This window comes from Apostichopus japonicus, chromosome 4 (assembly GCF_037975245.1).
Source record: "Apostichopus japonicus isolate 1M-3 chromosome 4, ASM3797524v1, whole genome shotgun sequence".
NCBI classification, from domain to species: domain Eukaryota; kingdom Metazoa; phylum Echinodermata; class Holothuroidea; order Aspidochirotida; family Stichopodidae; genus Apostichopus; species Apostichopus japonicus.
This window is the reverse complement of record NC_092564.1, coordinates 20,164,781-20,184,187: the sequence shown is the minus strand read 5'-3', so window position 1 is coordinate 20,184,187 and position 19,407 is coordinate 20,164,781. Positions and strand designations below refer to the sequence as shown.

The 19,407-nt window shown below is 36.9% G+C and overlaps 1 protein-coding gene and 1 long non-coding RNA gene across 3 annotated transcripts in view; both read left to right on the top strand.

Annotated features, from left to right (window-relative positions):
- Positions 1 to 12,432, top strand: part of LOC139966762 (cubilin-like) — a 111,264-nt gene extending 98,832 nt beyond the window's left edge. For both annotated transcript variants that reach the window (XM_071970103.1, XM_071970102.1), the window contains 8 exons: positions 452 to 614; positions 1,753 to 1,964; positions 2,685 to 2,826; positions 3,498 to 3,679; positions 5,216 to 5,387; positions 6,414 to 6,655; positions 7,031 to 7,168; positions 9,264 to 12,432. In XM_071970103.1, the coding sequence (XP_071826204.1) occupies positions 452 to 614; positions 1,753 to 1,964; positions 2,685 to 2,826; positions 3,498 to 3,679; positions 5,216 to 5,387; positions 6,414 to 6,655; positions 7,031 to 7,153 (1,236 nt within the window). In that variant the 3' untranslated portion in view covers positions 7,154 to 7,168; positions 9,264 to 12,432. The remainder of the gene's footprint in view (positions 1 to 451; positions 615 to 1,752; positions 1,965 to 2,684; positions 2,827 to 3,497; positions 3,680 to 5,215; positions 5,388 to 6,413; positions 6,656 to 7,030; positions 7,169 to 9,263) is intronic.
- Positions 12,433 to 16,848: 4,416 nt separating this feature from the next.
- On the top strand, positions 16,849 to 19,139 carry LOC139966761 (uncharacterized). The gene is made up of 4 exons (XR_011792739.1): positions 16,849 to 17,008; positions 17,780 to 17,853; positions 18,568 to 18,685; positions 18,958 to 19,139. It is a non-coding gene; the product is annotated as an uncharacterized lncRNA (long non-coding RNA).
- The last annotated feature ends 268 nt before the right edge of the window (positions 19,140 to 19,407 follow it).

Sequence of the window (19,407 nt, the reverse complement as noted above, 5' to 3'; positions counted from 1 at the left end):
GAATGAAGGTGGCAGAGAAACACTAGTTTTAGTGAGTTTTTTTTTATTTACACCATTTGAAAACTAAGTTTGTTAGCCACATTCATCATTTAATATTAATTAATATTGAAACTTAAAAAGCCCATGCTGTTGGTAAAGGAGATGTAAAAGTGTTGCTTTCAAAAGTGACAGATTTCCTGTACGATTCAAATGTCAATTGTGACACCACATGGAAACAAACTGGCAATACATTTTATGCAATGTATATCTGTGTGGGCAAGATATATTATGCTTCTTATGTATGCCAGGAATGGGTTCATTTCAAGGGATTACAGCTTCCCTGTTCTTTGTTCAAAAAAGCATTCGTTTGAAGAATTTCTTTCCTCCTATTTTTTTTCTTTATCTTCGAGAAGCTAATTTTTCAGACACGTGAAAATACAAGACAAACTTTTGTCTGATTTGGTGTCCATAGATTCGTGATGGTTTTGGAAGATTCGCCCCGCTGATTGGATCATACTGTGGCTCTGTGAGTCCTCCGGCTATCCTGTTATCAGGAGCTCAGGCTTACGTCCGATTCGTGACTGACTCGAGGGATAGCGGTGCTGGATTTACACTGAATTATTCTGCAGTAAATAGTAAGTAGCATCCTTGTTTTTTTACTTTCTTGCTGCAGGTGAAAGAGTGGGTATTGCATGTGAGTGTGTGCATGTGTTTTATGGTATACCTTGGATTCTAAGCATAGAGCATGAAAAAATTACATGATGAAGTTTTTATTTTTGGTATGATAGACTTTACTTTTGGAAGTACAAGAACCCTATTTTTTTCAAAGAGGTGAAAGGCCATGCAAGGTCCGAATATTTGGTGAACATGATATGCTCTTGTGATGTAGTAACATAATGACACTGTACGAATGTATATAGCCATGTCAGTATAAGTATCTATGGCCCTTGACCTGCACCGTATGAGCAAGTAATCTTACACTAATAAACACACTGATCAGGCTGCATCGATCTGTTCTTTTGTGTAGAGGTCAAACTTTAGTTGTAGAAGTTGACAAGCTGTATAGGTTACCGCCTTTTTAGCATTCACCCATATGGTGACCTTTGACATGGTCACCATAGAAGCGTGTCTTTGTCTGGTGAAAGTTTGTTGGATTTTAGGCTTTGAGGTTGGTTATCTGTTCTTTACATTGTGTATTTGGGTTATTCTTGTTGTTTACCTGTGTTTGTATGTGTTGGAAGGTTCTGGACAAGATAAGGCACATTAAACAACTTATTCATATTTCATTGTTTTGTGTTTTGTTTTCATTTCAAGTCAACAAAAGTCATATGTTTGCAAAATTTGTAGATACATCAACTCCAAAAGTAAAAGTGGTTTGAACTTCTTGGCATTTGATGTTAACGAGAGGTCAAAATCTGAAACTCTTGTCAGGGAGATTACAAGAATTTATTGTTTTCTGTGTTTAATCACAAAAATCATTTGACCTCAATCTGAAGTCAAAGTGGAAAAACCTGTTAAACAATTGTAACTATATAAAAAATAAAGCAATGGTCAAAACATGAACATCTGAGTTTGTGAACCGAGTCTTTCTAACAATCTAAAATACCGAGTTCCGACTGCGAAAGAGAATACTCGATCATTCGATTAAATGTCATAGTACAGAAATACAATGGATCCTGTAACCATGGGCAACATCTTCAGTTAGAGAGGCAAATTTAGGTTCCATCTGCCACACAGTTTGCACATATTGTCTTTGTCAATGTCCGTTTCAAGGAACGTGTGGAGGAACTCTACAAGCGACTAACGAAGTGCAGGTCTTGCAGTCTCCCGGTTATCCGAACCCGTACCCGGACAGCACCCGTTGTACTTGGGTCATCTCTGCGGCAGATGCATTCGATAAAGTTCTGCTCACGACCACCGATATCGACATGGAAGACCACACTGCTTGCATGTTCGATTACGTTCAGATCTCCAGCTTTCCTCTGGTGAGTAAACATATTCAAATGCTGAATCAAGAAAACCCTATTTATATGCATTTTGTTTATTGTGGGAGGGGTGGGAGGGGGGGTAGGAGGATTAGTTGGTTATGAGCATCTACATTGTGGCAAATGATATGTCCATGGTTATACCACACATTGGTATTGGTTTTTATGTTAATGGTACATTTTATATCATGTTTAATTCAAGACAGTTTGCCAACATTCAGATGAATAAAACTTATTTTATATGAACATGAGCTCTGCATCTCCTACTAAACCCCTCCCCCTCCAAACTATACTTCAGACGGAGTTATCATTGTGTCAAAATGAATGGCTTTTATTTTCAATGTCCACAGAAGATTTATCATGTTATTATATGCACGTGCATATATCCCTTTTTTTAAACAGGAAACAATACAGGGGGTTGGAACAATTGTCTTTTTTATAAACTGTTCTTTCACGGGATGCTTCAAAGCATCTGCACTGACAGTACAAGCAGTATCATTATCCTTTCTCCACTTGTTTCATGATATGCATATACACGCCCTGTATGCAAGTCCATCTGATAATCCTTTTGTTTAATTTACAGCTTTTGATCCACTTAAATTATTTTGCAACTCTCTCTTCCTCTTATCTCTGATGCACTAGAAAGCTGCGCTAATTGTTCATAATAATTTAGATGAGAAAATCTGGCTTTGATTTGCTCCAATGTTCTTGTTCCTTCAGAGTACCAATGGTGATATCCTACAGTACTGTGGTCAGAACTCACCTCCTCCATACAGATCTGTCGGACAAGGGGCACAGGTTTACCTCTCGACAGATCACAATTCAGCTGGCAGAGGATTCTCTATAAATTATCAAATTGCAGGTAGCCTACTCTCTCCCAATTTTTTTGTGCATTATTCCATATGAATTAGCTCTGAATAAATTCCCTTTCCTGATATGGTACTCAGGTTGTCCTTAATTATCCTTACTAAAATGCTGATGACAATAGAACAACCATCCTGATGCTTTCTATGAGAAGTAGGCTACGACTAGATTCATCTATTGTGACAGCATGGTAATAGGCCAACTGTAGGCCTAGTGTTATTGCATGTTAGACAGGACTTTTGCATTATTCCATATGTAGGCTGTGAATAAATTCCCTTTGCTGATACGGTACTCAAGTTGTCCTTATGACGATAGTGTCCCTCCTGTTGCTTTCTATGAGAAATAGGCTACTACTAGATTCATCTGTTACGACAGCATGGTAGTAGGCCTAGGCCTAGTGTTATTGCTTGATAGACAGGACTAAAATGGGGTGGGGGGGAGTATAATCATGGAACAAAACCAGGGAATGTGGGCATTACCACACACATGGAGATGGAGGACAACAAATGCATGCACATAGTGTGTATGTATGTGGCATGAAATAATGAAACATGTTTATGTCAGCTGTTGCTGTTTTTCTATCGAGAGGTTTTTTTTTTTCTTCTTCTTCTTTTTTGCAAAACAGATTTCAAACCTTTAACAATTTTTTGTGTATGTCATTTTCCTCAGATTGTAATCAAAATGTGACAAGTGGATATGGACATCTGATGAGCCCCGGTTACCCTGTTAGCTACCACTCAAACCATGACTGCACGACTCGACTCACCTCTCCGCCTGGCACATTCCTTACACTATATTTTGATAATTTTGTGTTGGAGGGTAATAGCCGTTGTCCCTTTGATTATTTAAGGGTAAGTAGAGCTCAATTGTTTTCTCTCGATGTCGTCCTGTGCATGCATCTTTTAACAATCATTTTACAGTACTCTCTTTATCAGTAACCTGGGTAAAATTTGTTTCTGGGAGTCAGTGTCTGTAACCGATCGTAACTGTTTAAGAAAAAAATAATAATATTCCTAGAAACAGATGAAGCTGATCAAATTAGGAAAATATAATGTTTTAGCTGGAAGGAAATATTCTCTGAGAAGGGGCAGTAAAAGAGGAAGGTCAGAATTACACCAAAGATGATCACTAGTTTTTCCTTGCCATATTAATAATTATTAGGCTATGGTAAAATCCATCAACTCATAAGAAAAATGGTACCCGGCGAACGGACCAAAAATTAGCATATGGGTACACAGGAGAAAAGGTTTGTCCATCACCAAGGGAATTGTTTACTTTTGAAATCCTTTTGGTTCCTGGCTGGAAGCAAACTTTAGCAAAGGCACCACTTTTGAAGTCCAGTTTGCATGTGTTTCTATGTGTGTGCATCTCTGACACTTGCTTGGATCCGCGATAACTCAACCACAGAGTGATGGATATTTGTCATGCTTGCTATGTAGATGCATTATAGTGAGAAGGTGTGCCCTATTGCTTTTGGCACTGACCTTATGAATAGTAATGAGGTTACAGGGTCAAATGTGGTCATCTTTACATTGCAACTCCGCAACCTTCAGTCGGGTGCAGCCAAACTTGGTATACAGTTGTTGGTTAATAGTTGGAACATGTAGGCCAAAATGGTACCTTATTGCCACCTCAAATGCATTTAGAGACGCTTTCTTTGGGCCCGAATTTGTGGGGGCCCAATATTTTGGGGACCATTTGGGCCCACATATTCTTTTTATTGTAATAACTCCAGAATCGTAAGTCGGATTGAAGCCAAACTTGGTATACAGCTGTTGGTTATAGCTGGTACATGTAGGCTAAAATATTTTGGGACCTTCTGGGCCCACAAACCTTCCGGTGCCATTTTTATAACGGGGGACCCAAATTTTATTGCCACCTCAAATACATTTTGGGACACGTTCTTTGGGCCCGAGTGTGTGGGGCCCAATATTTTTGGGACCACTGAGATTCAATTTTTTGGGGGCAAATATATTTTTGAGCCACTTTGTTTTGGACCATTTAGGTGAAAAATTTAACTGGGCCCATTTTTGGGGGGAGAGGCGGCCAAAGTTAAAAATAACTTCACAGCCTTAAATTATATCATGTTCATGTGGGCATAAATATTATGACATTGGGCGATGATTTACAACACTTTATATACTCCACTGAAGGAAAGAAACCATATAGTGACTGTCGGGCTCTTGTTAATAAGAAGCACTCTCATGAGCGTGCATCGTACTTCAGTTTTGCATATACAGAATATGGTTATTGTTTACCAATAGTGTAATACTACATTGGAGAGTATCTTGCTATCATTCTGTGGTACAGTATCTCAATTTTATCCCCCCCCCCCTCTACCACTGAGCTTTCCTGTAGAGTATATCTCACCTTATCTTTCATTTCAGATTCGAGACGGGCCATCATCAACCTCTTCGGAAGTATTCTTTGGCTGCGGCAGTTTCTTACCCAATCCCATATTTGCCAGCAGTAACCAGTTATATTTGAAGTTTTTTACAGATGGTTCAGAGACTTTCGAAGGCTATCAAATAACATATACATCATCTAGTGTTAGTAGAGGTGAGGAAAAAGAACGATAGATTTGGTTCGTTTGTTGTCCTCTTCTTTCCAAGTCGTGTTCTTGCTAATAGGTTTTGATAACCTCCACTAGAAGAAAGAAAGAAAACTCCTTTGGCTAGACTCACGAAATGTTAGACAACAGTTAAAGTCATGATTATTCATAGAGAGTAATTGCCCATATATAGTATGACCAAAAAAACGTAATGCATATAACAGACAAAACTTCCACTGTGCCATATTCAATTGTAAGCTACTTATTAGCTGATTAGCTTTATAATATGTTTAAAACTGGATACTATAATAATATATATATATATATTATAAACTGTAATGGTTCGAAGCTCAATTTTAGTCTTGCTATGTCGTAGTAGTTTACGGAAAAGAGAAAAACTCAAAACTTGTGTCGCTAGTATTAAATGCTTCGATAACTTTTTCTGGTTTTCAAGATATACAGCTTTAAAATATGTTTAAGATTTATTGGAATGTTCCTTTAAGGATTTTTCATGTCTTGTAAAGCTCCCTTAGAACACTCAACACTTTTTGATCTTTTAAATGTTTCTAAAGCATTTGTAAACTCGTTATTTCAAGGTAAATTAAAATGTCTTGATGTTTTCCCGGAGGTGAGTTTTGTGTTTGCATCCCATGAACTGACCAATTGGTCGGTATGTGTTTAACACTCTGGAATCCAGTCACCATAATTGATGAGTCGCTGATGTTTTAAAGACTTATTTTTTTTTAAATTTAAAAAAGGAGGTATATATAGCAATCAACCTGGACTGATATGCTGTGGTTTATGAAATGTATTAATTATTAATACATATGCAAATTAAAGTTTGTGCCTTGGGTCATCCTTAGGTCATCCATTAAGACCAAATTATCACCCTTAAAATGGACTGTATTAGGATTATTCCTGTGTATAGCTATTTTTTTCTTCATACTTGTTGGATTTTTAATTTTGGTCAAACAATAATTTACTATTTTATTTATGTTTTCTTTTTTAATCATTTTTTTTGTTTCCCTGGATAGGTTGCGGCGGGCCCCTGGCGGGTACATCAGGGTCATTTACGAGCCCAAGTTTCCCCGAGGTTTACCCGTCCAATCTCACTTGCGAATGGTCAGTGGCAGTCCCCGCTAGGAGACAACCTGTTTCGTTAGAGTTTACGGTCTTTAATGTCGAGGGCACCGAGGGCGTTTGTCAAGAGGACTTTGTCGAGGTCTATGCCGGGTCCACGTCATCGGATCCTCTGATTGGACGATATTGTGGAACGGTGAGTTCAAGGATGTAACCATTAACCGTTAACCATTGTTACAGAAAATGTCATGTATAAGTTACATGCGTCAGCCAGCATCCAGCGAGCAACAATAGGGACTAACAAATATAGCACCTTTTTGTGGGGGTTGGGGGGTTGGGGTGGGTGGGAGAGGGATTGATTTTGGTATATTGTCAATATTATGTTACAGTATATCATAAATCCCTCAACACAGTTTGCTACCTCAACTATTCAAGTGTCATAATAACTTATGAAAAAAATCTTGAAAATTTCACTTTTTTTTTTTTTTTTTTTTTTTTTTTTGGGTGGATTTCACAAGATATGCAGCTGCTAGTTTATGATATGATGTCTTTTTTTGTTGCTCCTTTTCAGAATATTCCTGCTAAAATAACAGCCACAGTCAACATCAGGAATTTATTCATCCGGTTTGTGACCAACTCGGCTAATGCGGGAGACACTGTATATTCTGGTTTCAGAGCCGTATACACAAGTTAAACTTCAGTACTCTGTGTGAGTTTCATTCCTTGTTTCGATATAACATATTACAACTTAAATTTAATTTTTTCTGCTGTCACTTGGCCTAAGAATATTTCAAAACAGAACTCTTTAGTCACTGGGGCTAGTATCCATTAATGTTGGTTGTTGGAGCCTCTTCTTCCCTCTTCTGTGCTACAATGTAGTAAATCATAGATCACTCTTTTCTTCTGAATTATGGGAATTTTAGCATCGTGTAGATTGTTTTTCACTGCCTCAGTTGTGACTCTTCCTGGGTTTGGCAACTTTTTCTCTCAAAATTCTGCAAAATTGCGGGAAAGAGAGAAAAAATATGAGAATCCCCCCAAAAAGGGGTAGGTTAAGACCTGCATCAGGTGATAACAACAAAGAAGTATTTAACTGGTAACCTAGCTAACATGATGAAATAATTGTCTAACATCCATAGGAACAGACAGTTCACGTTGGTGTTTCTAGTTTATGATTTCCCCAGGGTTGTAACTCTGAGGAGGGGGGTGGGGTTAGAACCTGTTGAAGCAAACTTCGGAAATTAGGTAAACCAATCCTAAAACAGGTTCTAAAAGTAATGAAGTTCAGCTTATTGTAGTCCAAGTTTTTGAGGTTCTCCACAGGAAATATTTAGACCCAATTTTGTAGAGACCTGGGAGTAAACATGTTTGGATTTTCCATTTCCGCCAAAAAAAATTGAAATAAAAAAGAGGAAATATCATTTTTTTTTGGGGGGGGGGGGCTGTAACGTAACTCAAACCACTGACATTGTAGTTCATGAAATTTGGTTACAATGCAAATGCCGACAGAATTAAGAAGCATGCAGCTTTCTTTAGACTTTGACTTTTGAATTGAAATGTGCAGCATAAAAAGGTACAGGAAAGCAAGGACCTGTGTCAGCTGGTATAACACAAGTCTACTGAAATGTATTACGTAACAAACCACCAATTTCAGACTCAGAGATTCATTCTGGTCTCTTCTACCAAATGTCTTTTGAGAAATGACCTTCTCAGGGAACCTAGAATGTATTACATAACAAACCACCATATTAAGACTCAGAGATTCATTCTGGTCTTTTCTACCAAATGTCTTTTGAGAGATGACCCTCTCTGGGGACATTGAATTTCACAACTTTAGCCACCTGCTGATAAATACCAGTGCTTTAAAAAAATCAAATTGTCCGATCAAATTTTCCTGAATTTTACAACTGGCATTGGTTACTGTACCGTCTCTTGATAGCAGCCCCAGCAATATCTGCTGACAAAAATAAGCAGTAATAGGGGGCTTTTGTTAGGTACCGGAAATCATGCAGATTGACGATCGTTAACCAACAGTTAACATGTGTTTGAATTGATAATTATCTAACTGGCAGTGAATTGACACTGCTCTATTCTACTGAAGAACTGCAAAGCTCGATTGGCGTTTCGCCGGTACATAGTCGCAATTTTCAGGCCTGCTTCTTTCGTATCATGGAAAACGATACATGTTCTCCGTTGTCGTCAGCTTTTTAATTTCAAATCGCTGCTTTTGTGACAGTGCATCGTCTCCCCCAACCCTGCCCCCCACCCCCCTATTCTCCTCACCACCCATAATTCTTGGCTATTCCAATACCTGTTAATATGGGTTCATACCAAAGTAATCAGCCCTGAGCTCACGATCCTAAACAGGATTTTTTTTCCGGAGGGAGACAAGCAGTAACAGACATTGGACATGCGTATGTAAGACAAAGAACACAATAGAAGACACAGTGTCAGGGGACTTAATTGGAAGATTTGCATAGTCATTTGTTTAATGTAGTTCCAAATTATGTTGTCTGTACATGTGTCCTGTGTCTGTCTTCATGACAGTCCCTCTCTCTCTGGAGAAGATCCTGGTATTCAGATATTTACTTACACGGCCGTTTATGCAGTAGATATATAAGCCGTCTGTAAACATTCGAGCCCCTCTTTAAATATGGATTTGTTTTTCGGTGGGCCATATTGAGATAATTCGAGATGTGACTCAGTCTTCAGTGTAACTTGGTTTTGATTTCTGTTAAAGATGTCTTTTGTTGTTTTTTCTTCCCTCCCCCCACTCTCCCCCCCCCCCACTCTTTCTCTTACAGATATCATAAACTAAGACCATGTCGTTATGAAGATACGGAAGGGGAAGAAATTAACTCTGTTCCGCCATTCGTCTTTCGCTCGTTGCTCTGTTCGGAAAATCTCCCGGAAAATTGTTTTCCTTCTTCTCTCATCATAACTAAAAGAGAATAAAGTACTAATGAACATGGTACCAAATTTATAATATATAATCTACAAAACTTAAGATTTCATCATCAAACAGTTACTATTATGGTTAGACAAGAAAAAATCATGCAAATATAAGGAGAAATGAAACAGGAAGTAAGAAGACACCATCATCGGTTATTATTACAATAAGATCAATTGTCCCCATCTCTGCTGCCCTCTTATTATGTTAATTCCTTGTAAAAATGAATATGCTGTGCATCTCATACTGATTTAGTGCCCCCTCTTGGACCAAGATTCAAAAAAGGATTTTTTTCTATTGAATATGTTAAAAGAAAGGTGACATTTTATCTTTTTTTATTGCCACTATAGCCTTTTAAAATGTTGAAATAATTGTCAGAATTGAAGCAGCTAGTTGCATTTCATAAAAGAGAAGGGAAAAAAAGGATTCACTTTTAAACAGTTTCAAATCAAATTTCTGTTGCAGTAGTCCCTACCAACTCCATGAAGTACTCTGTACACTGCTCCCCTTTCCCCTTGTGAAGGAGGAGTGTGGCCCTGAGGGGGGGGGGGTAATTGAAGCAGGCTCACATGGAGGGGGACTGGGGGTATCCTCCAGTAGAAAAAAAGAAAGAAGATATGACATCAATTGGTGCAATCTGGGGCATATTTGGACTATAATTTACATATCTAATTAGGTCTTTAACACAATGACTACTTTTGAAATTTTATGTGAGATTGAGAGGGGGGAGTGTACACCTCCTCCATCCCTTCCCCCTCTCCCCAGATCAGCACCTGGCATTCTTTTATCGTCCAAAAGGAACATTTCACTGGTTACTTGAGACTCTGGTGGGGATTGGAATACAGTTTAATGTAATATTGATATTGAAATACAAATTGCCTCATGAAGGTTACATTATTCTCTCTTTATATCAGGACATGATTCATAATAATGAATTGTTTAGTCACGATATTATTATAAACCAATATCAGTGAAGCAAATTAGTATTTTGTTAAATAATCAAGCTAACAGGGAAGAAACTTGAAATCCAGGGTTTGAAGTTTTTTTTGTCCTTTTTGATGTTATGATGATGTTAATAACTTTTCAAAACTTAAAAAACCTCTCTGGAATTTGGAAATGAAAGGAATGTTTTGAGTTTTGGAAAGTGCTTAAAGTTAAATGTATGAATTGCTAGGCATTGAAATTTGGACTGTGTAGAAATTAGTAAATATGGATTTTGCAAGAAAGAAATGGTTGCCTAGACAACCATTTTGAGAACTATATATTTTGATTTGAAGAGTGATAGCCCTTGAAATGATTGCGAGAGAAAGAAATTTAATTGGAAGCTTGAGTTAGATTAACCTCTCATTCTTAGTCTAAAAACATAATTTCATAATCCTGTATCCAGGACAGTTTGTTCTGGTGAATTTTTATATGATCAATTGGGTATATAATAATTGGAGGGGGAAAAAAACAGAATTTATGACAAGAATTAGATGATATAAGTATTATTATTTCGTCTGGCTCTTAATCATTGACCAACCGGGTTAGTTTATATAATATATATATTTATATATATATTTTTTGTCATTTTTTTTTTTTTCATTTAGAGTGATCAATTGAAATTCCCATATGAAGGGAAAAACAATTTTCAAAAGGACCATTTTTCTATTAATAAATGATATAATTTGGTCCTGATAGTTCAGTTTATAGAGTACAGGGCTTGTAATCTTCAAGGTCACTGGTCTGAACTCTGATTTTGTAGCCAAAATTTTCTTTGCTTTTTGCTTTCGAATTTGTTTACATTTTCCCAGAGAGGTTTTCATCATTTATTTACTTGTATGTATGCATAATAAAGGACACAGTGCTCTCCAAGGCTATTTCCCTGCCAATTTCTGGGTCGTCTCAACTGAAGATGGGAGTGCTAACTCTGCTTAAGCACGGTATAACGAGGTACTATGGCTTCCGACGGACTTTGCCCTCCAGGGTGGGGGGAGGGGGGGGATTTCTATATAGGGACTGCTGGGAACTACAGGCTATGGATATTAACAGAGTTTGGTGGATCACATGATCTGTAATTAACCCCGAGGTCAATAGTTCAAATCATTTAAAAATAGTTTCTATGTTCTTTTCATTGTTCAGTTACTGATAGGATGATATATTGTAAAAAATTGTATAAACTCTGTCATTTTAAGGACGTCTTAGCTCTCAAAGTAACCAACTCTGTTTTGAGTACTGTCTGTAGTGTGTATCGTTATAAAGGAATAACTTCTGTCCAGTTGAAGAAAAGCATTAGAAATCAACATTCATATGTTATAGACCAGTGGAAGAAAGTTCAATTACTCAAGGTATTATTTGAGTACCACTTTCAAGTTTCGAAGGTAATTATCCATTACATATTGAAGGCTGATCACTCCAAGCGGCTGGAATAAGTCTAGTCACTGTTTAGTTGACATAAGTTGAAGAAATTATTTGCCTTAATACTTAGCTATATGCAACAATGTATGTTAATGTTAAAATGTTCTTCTATATTTTTCTATTTCTTCATCACTCATTCTCTCCTTGGCAAAGTTGGACTTAAGTAACTTTCCAGAAGATGTATTAATTGCAAGTTTCGTATTTTTTTTTACTTTTATGATCAATTTGCCAAGTTTTTTTTTGCATGAATAAATTTAATTTGTATAAAGCTAAGGCTCTGCATATCTCTTCTTGTATTCAAATGCTCATATGTATTCTCTGTGATGAAAGTTCATATTCCTTCAGAAATTGTTTCTACATTTCTTCAACAAAGAAGTTGAGTTAAAAACAAAGAACAAACAATTGCCATTCTTTCAATATTTTTCATATTATTATCTTTCTCAACTTTTTTTCTAAAATGTATCATTCCAGAGGGTAAAAGTTATCTTGATTTTGCCTTTAATTGTTTCCATAATTCCTTATTTTTCTTTTGTTTTATTCATCAATTGGCTTCCATCGTGAAATAATATGTGTATTATAAATATGATCAAATCAGATGATAAATAAAACGACTCTGTAAACAAGAACTTGACTTATCTTGTTGGCATATTCCATTCTTGCAGCTATGGATTTCTCAGACCCATATCCAGAGTTTATGACATAATAATAATGATAACAGTTATCAAACAGTTCGTTTTAAGACGCTAAAGGACCCCGGAAGCCCGCAAGTGCTTGTGGATTACAACTTACACGTCGGGTGGCTTCCTATTCAAACTTTTAACTCAAAAGTTTTAATCTCCTATTAAGTAAAGTCATTTCAGATGGGAAAACTTTAGATTGCTCTTTGAAGAAAAACCCACTGTACTATAGGACCCGGCCGGTGCTCGAACCCCGAAGGATTGCTAAGCCTCATTGCTTCAAAGGCCACCGCCTTTATTCACTCGGCCGTAGCACGGTTTTCCTTGTGGTGCTGCGTTTACTGAACATGTGGACCACTTGTATTGAACATCAAGGAACGGGATCTAGTTTGGTGTAATTTATGGTCCTTTGATCCAAAATGGTGCTGTTTTTGCAACATTATTAATTTGTGTTGAGATAATTGACTCCGCTAGTGTTAACGTTGCCAGCTATATACGAAAGACCATCATAGACCCCGGTAAATGAAACCTTTGGGTAGCTAGGGAATCCAGACGCATTCTTCTCCACTACGATACCTCCCTACTATGTACCGGAGGGGATTCTTGATTTCTTAAGAAAAATCACCCAAGAAAGAACCTGGGCACGAAAAACCAAACGACTCATCCACGTTCTCAACCCCAGTCACCTTGCATTGTGACTGTGTGTTCATCGTCAGGTGTGTATCTCAGTTCCCCTAGAAGGGGAACATAATGCTATACATAACCTTAGTCAAATGGCCGAGAAGCGAAAATGGTACTTTTTAAGAAAAGTCACCCAGGAATGAAACCTGGGCACGAGAAACCAAACGGCGAACTGACTGATCCGCTCTCAACCCCAGTCTCCTTGCATTGAGACTGTGTGATCATCGTCATGTGTGTATCTCGGTTCCTCTAGAAGAGGAAAATTATGCAACACATAATCATAGCCAAAGGCCGAGAAGCTAACATGGTAAACTACTGATTTCAGTTAATCCAGTACCCACTGCTAAAAGAAAATAATCAACAATCTTACTTTGAACTTATTTAACCGTTCTTTTGCATTGAGTACTTATTAAAGTGGATACTCAACAATATCTTTGAACAAGCTGGAAGTCAGCACCCCGAGTAATGTACTTTTGAAATTTCAGGAATGTTTTTCACCGGAGAAATTGCTCCTGTGCAACGATCATTCACGGTCCGATATGCAATTCGTGGGATTTACTTGCGGGAACGAAACAGTGTCGTGGCCTACTGTACTATTTGCTTCTTGGTTAATTTCTTTTGCTGAGATATCGGAAAAGAGATCAGCTATACCTGCAATTTTATTTCATTAAGTTCACCCATGCAGTTGAAAATGATATATCTTAAGCCATCCATACAACAAGACAAGGAACAAGATGGCTTGAAACCGATGGCATAGACTCCCAGTCGCCAACTCCACACGTTCCTGGAACAAATCTAAAATTTAATACAAAAATGTAGGTATGGCTTTGTTTATTAAGAAAGAAAGAAAAAGAAGCTGCAAAAACATAGTTATGATATCGGGGGAAAATAGTCAAAAGTTTGCATCATGTTTTGCGCACTTGTCAATACAATTCTGTACAATTCAATGAGGGGGGGGGGGCAGAAAAGATAGCTCAAGATTCTGTAAATCTTCTACAACGCCTGTGGCTGAAATTGACCAGCCAAAATTTGTCCAATCAGCTGTAATTTTACATTTATGAAAATTTATCGAATGACGTGATCCGAGAGGATGGGCGAGAATATCATTCACTGTGTAATTGTATAGGCTGTAAGAGACTCACGTGAAAATATAGGAAACTAAACAGAGTTTTACCCGACTAAAAGCTTGTCGGTATAGGCCCCAAATTATGCACGCTATAATTGCTAGAAGTTTTCGAAAAGTACTTTCCTGGTCTTTACTCTCCAAATTGTTCTCATTATCTCATACATTTTTAAGGAACACAAAAGATGACTGAAAGTCCCAGTGAGGAAAATTTCCTGGAAGGTTGTAATAAAAACCGTTTAAGAAGTTTGACCAAAGGTGACCATAGGCCAATTTGAATATCAACGTCAAAGAATGGTTGAAGCAATTATATTGACCAAGATTTAAAGCTTTCGTAGCTAAAAAAGCTACATGGTCGTGATACGCAAAATTAATGGTACCATGAATGGTCAATGATTCAGCTGTCCAGTGGGTGTGTGGCAAGCCGTTTTAACATTTACCTCGCACTTCGACTTAAGTCGAATACATTTCACTTAAGTGGAATTCAATTTCACTTAAGCAGAATACTATTTAACTTAAGTGGAATTCTAATTCACTTAGGTGGAATACCAATCCACTTCAGCTAAATTGTATTTTACTTAAGCTGAATTCATCAACTTGTCACTGCATTTTACTTAAGCTAAATTCTAATTCACTTAAGTGGAATTGTATTTCACTTAAGTGAAAATGCATTTCACTTAAGTGGAATTGTATTCTACTTAAGTAGAATACAATTTCACTTAAGTGGAATGTCCTGTCTCTTTCACTTAAGTGGAATACAATTCCACTTAAGTGGAAATGCATTCCACTTAAGTGAAATGTGATTGGATAGTCTATTTTACTTAAGTGAAATGTGATTGGCTAGTCTATTCCACTTAAGTGGAATGTGATTGGCTAGTACATTCAACGCCAAACTTTGCCCATGCCTTTGCGCGCCATTATAAACAACTTGCCGCGATACGTGTACCTACGTACGTGGTGTCGATATGTGCACAATGAATATCGGCTGTCCATCGGGATCCAGCTAGCACTTAACATCCGTGCAAGGTGCGTACGTATACGGAAGCGTAGAAGGGACATTGCATTGACGAGTTACCAACTTGACAAAACGACAATTATCTGCAAATTGACGAGTTGTCGAGATGGTAACGTGACAAAATTCAGAAAATTGACGTTTTGACGAGATAACGGATCTCGTCAATGCAACAATTTTCTGCAAATTGACGAGTTGCACACTTACTACCATCTCGACAAAACGACAAAATTCAGAAAATTGACGTTTTGACGAGATAACGGATCTCGTCAATGCATCAATTTTCTGCAAATTGACGAGTTGCACACTTACTACCATCTCGACAAAACGACAAAATACAGAAAATTGACGTTTTGACGAGATAACGGATCTCGTCAATGCATCAATTTTCTGCAAAGTGAGGAAACAACACTTCGAATTGTGTCTCTAACAACAACAATTATTTGATCGCATTCCAGCAATGTTAGATGTGAATGATTAGCCATAGCCATGATGTATACGTGCAACGAGGATCGACTACATCATTATATGTAATGAGCAATTGAATGCGTTACGACGAACATTACCCTAAATTGTATTTATCTATGCCACATATCAACAATTCCCCTTAAGTGGAATTGTATTTTACTTAAGCAAAATAGAATTCCACTTAAGTGAAATTGACGCACAAAAGATATGATTCCACTTAAGTGAAATTGTATTCCACTTAAGTGGATTACAATTCCACTTAAGTGGAAATGCATTCCACTTAAGTGGAAATGCATTTCACTTAAGTGGAATTGTATTTCACTTAAGTGGAAATGCATTCCACTTAAGTGAAATACAATTCCACTTAAGTGGAATGCATTTCCACTTAAGTGAAATACAATTCCACTTAAGTGGAAAGCATTTCCACTTAAGTGAAATAGAAATATCCATTTCCACTTAAGTGAAATTGAATTCCACTTAAGTGGAATACATATTTCTTAAGTGGAATAACATTTCACTTAAGTAGAATGTATTCCACTTAAGAGAAATGTATTTGACTTAAGTCGAATTACGAGGTAAATGTTAAAACGGCTTGCCATACGGTAGCGCTTACTTCAACAAAATGTCTACAAGACATTGAGACATGCACTATGGTTTGACGATTTAGTGCGTGCGTCTCTAAGAAGAAAGTGAACTGTAAAGGGCGTGCCTTGACTTGCATTGGACAACCATGTGACAGACATGATAAAGTGTGACTATAATTCTCTAATGTATTGTAATTACGCATGCCTACTATATAGTGCTTCGTGCCCTTGGTCAGGGAGTCCTTGACTTTAGAATGATAAGATGCTAACTTCTTGTGGTTTTCTTCGTCAGCATCATCGTTATAGCCGGCAACGTCATCATTGTCCTTATAGATCGGCGTTAATCACAAACAGGCAAAATACATTCAAATGTTACTGAATCAAAACGCTATAAACCTGCAACTTTATTTCTGTGAGTTCATCCATGCATGCCGCATCCCTTAATAAGCCAACCGTGCAAAATATATGGCTAGAAACTGGTGGTATAGATTCCGAAGTCGCCAACTTCACATGTCCCTGGAAGAAACCTTGAAAAAACTGATTTAAATCCACTTTGCAGTATCAAGTTAGTTCAGACCAGCTCTAGACTCCAAACAGGGTAAGAAGAAACTTCGTCAAGAACACGATCAACTTTACAAACTTGCAACCTGCATTAAGGTATAGAGAAATCTTTAACGGTAATTCTTTGTTCTTAGGTAGGCCTATTACTAAGTAACAACATGACCCTCTATAATGAGATCTAATTGTTACCTCTCTCTCTCATATCACTTGTTGTTGTTGTTGTTGTTGTTGTTGTTGTTGTTGTTGTTGCAATTTGTCTTGTTCGGAGTGAGTTGTGATCACATGCAGTGATGTATAACAGGGGCTTGTTAGAAGTTCTTTGTAAGCGCTTAAACAAATTCGTCTAAATGTGACAAAACAACATATCGTTTTGAGCCTTCAATGACCAGGTTGCCCCTCACACGGTTGTGGTGTGGACAATTTATGGATATCTTCATTTGATACATAATATCATATAAGAACGCAGTATATGAAGGTTCAGTCAAGTTTCGTTTTAAACAACTAAGATGGGTTTTTTGGGTTTTTTTAAATGACGGGTTTTCTTTGCACGTATATGGTAAATACTATACTATGAAAAGCCTCTTTGGGCGATGAATTCTAATTGACTAATGTATTACTCAACTGTCGTAAAGTAAAGTGTCTCACTCTCGTCAACTTTGAGAGTTCAGAGGAGAGAAATTGAAAATGAAATGCATTCATCATCCTGGCTTCTGGCAATCGGGTTTTTACATCATTTATGAGTTTAGTTAAAGAAATTACAGGTTCCATACCATCAGATTGCAAATTAAAATATTTTAGTCAATGTGACAATCGGAGGAGATATTAAAGATGTTTTTTTGTAGTTGTTATATTATTTTGTTGTTACAGCTCTCACAAAATGAAATTCCTCCGCTGTCTTGTAATGACTTTGGTTCTGTTTGCCGTTGCTATGTCCATGGCAGGTAAGAGAACAATACTGTTTTTTTTTTAAATAAGGAATTTAAAATACCGTCACGATTAAATCATTAACTAAAATCGAGAAGTGAATCTAACAACCACATGAGAGGTAGATGAGGATATATATATATATATATATATATATATATATATATATATATATATATATATATATATATATATATATATATATATATATATATATATATATATATATATATATATATATATATATATATATATATATATATTCATTTGCCTTTGTCGTTTAACATTAACATAAAGTCTGTTCAAAGTATCTCTTTCGAGATCCGGCTTTGGGAATCACAAATGATTTCGAGTTGGTTAGCATCATGTTTGATCTCTAGAGTAAGGCAAAATATGTCACAAAAAAAAACAGAACTAGTATTGTTCGATACAGGTGACAAACGCCTACCGTTGGAATTACGACCTTCCTTACCGGTTTCGAACCTCTGGACATACAATCAGCGTCCTAGTGGTTAGGGTGTCCGCGTACAGAACGGAAGGCCCGTGGTTCGAATCCCGGTGGAGGCTGAAAGTTTTTTCACTGTTCTGGATTTTCCAACTCATTACGGTTTTCATTTATATATATATATATATATATATATATATATATATATATATATATATATATATATATATAGCCCCTTGAGCGTGATGGCAATTATTATAAACACTTTATTTTCATAACTTTACAGAAGCCTGTCGTAACGGACGTTATCCACTTCGAGAGGGAGAAATGATCGTAGCTTGTGAAATTTGCAGCTGTAACAATGGTCATGAAAGCTGCTCTATTAGCTGGTCTCCTTGTTAAAGGTGACTGGCGTCTCTATTTTGTCTTTTTTTTTAATATTTCATCGCTCTAGATTTCTTCATTCCTGTGAGGAAATTGCTCCATCCAAGGAGAAACATCGAATTGAATTTGGAACCTTTACATGTATGATGTTTACGTCAAGTATGTGTGACCGAAATATGTGATTACCATGGTAACGGTCTAAGTTCACGAAGTCAAAGAAAAACAAAAGAATAGAAAAGAAAAGAAAGATATTAGTGTGACTAAATCCTGCGTATTATTTCTTCCTTTTCAGGATTCAAGGATGAAGGCATTGACGTACGTTGCGACATAAAGCATGATGTAAGCAAATGGAAGTGGTAAAGGTTAATATTGATGGTATATGGGCTTACCGGTATGTTCAGTGTTATTATAAAATAATACAAATAATACAAATGTCCGTTTGTGACGTTTGGTAACAAAATAACCGTATCTGAATTTTTTGTTTTGCTTTTTTTCTCGTGATTTCAACAATAACCACAAGCTACATGCATTTGACTCCTTCAAAAGGCATACATCAGTAAACCTTTCGAAACGAATCGAGTGTGCGTTCAACCTGCGTGAAAATGCCGTTTCCATCTAATATTTACATCCGTTAACATGGGCTAAAACTTATATCAGTGACGGAAGTATATAATGCATAAAACTCGTAGATGGAACCGGAAATTACTCTCGGTTTTACCGGCAGAATATTAATCGGTATGTG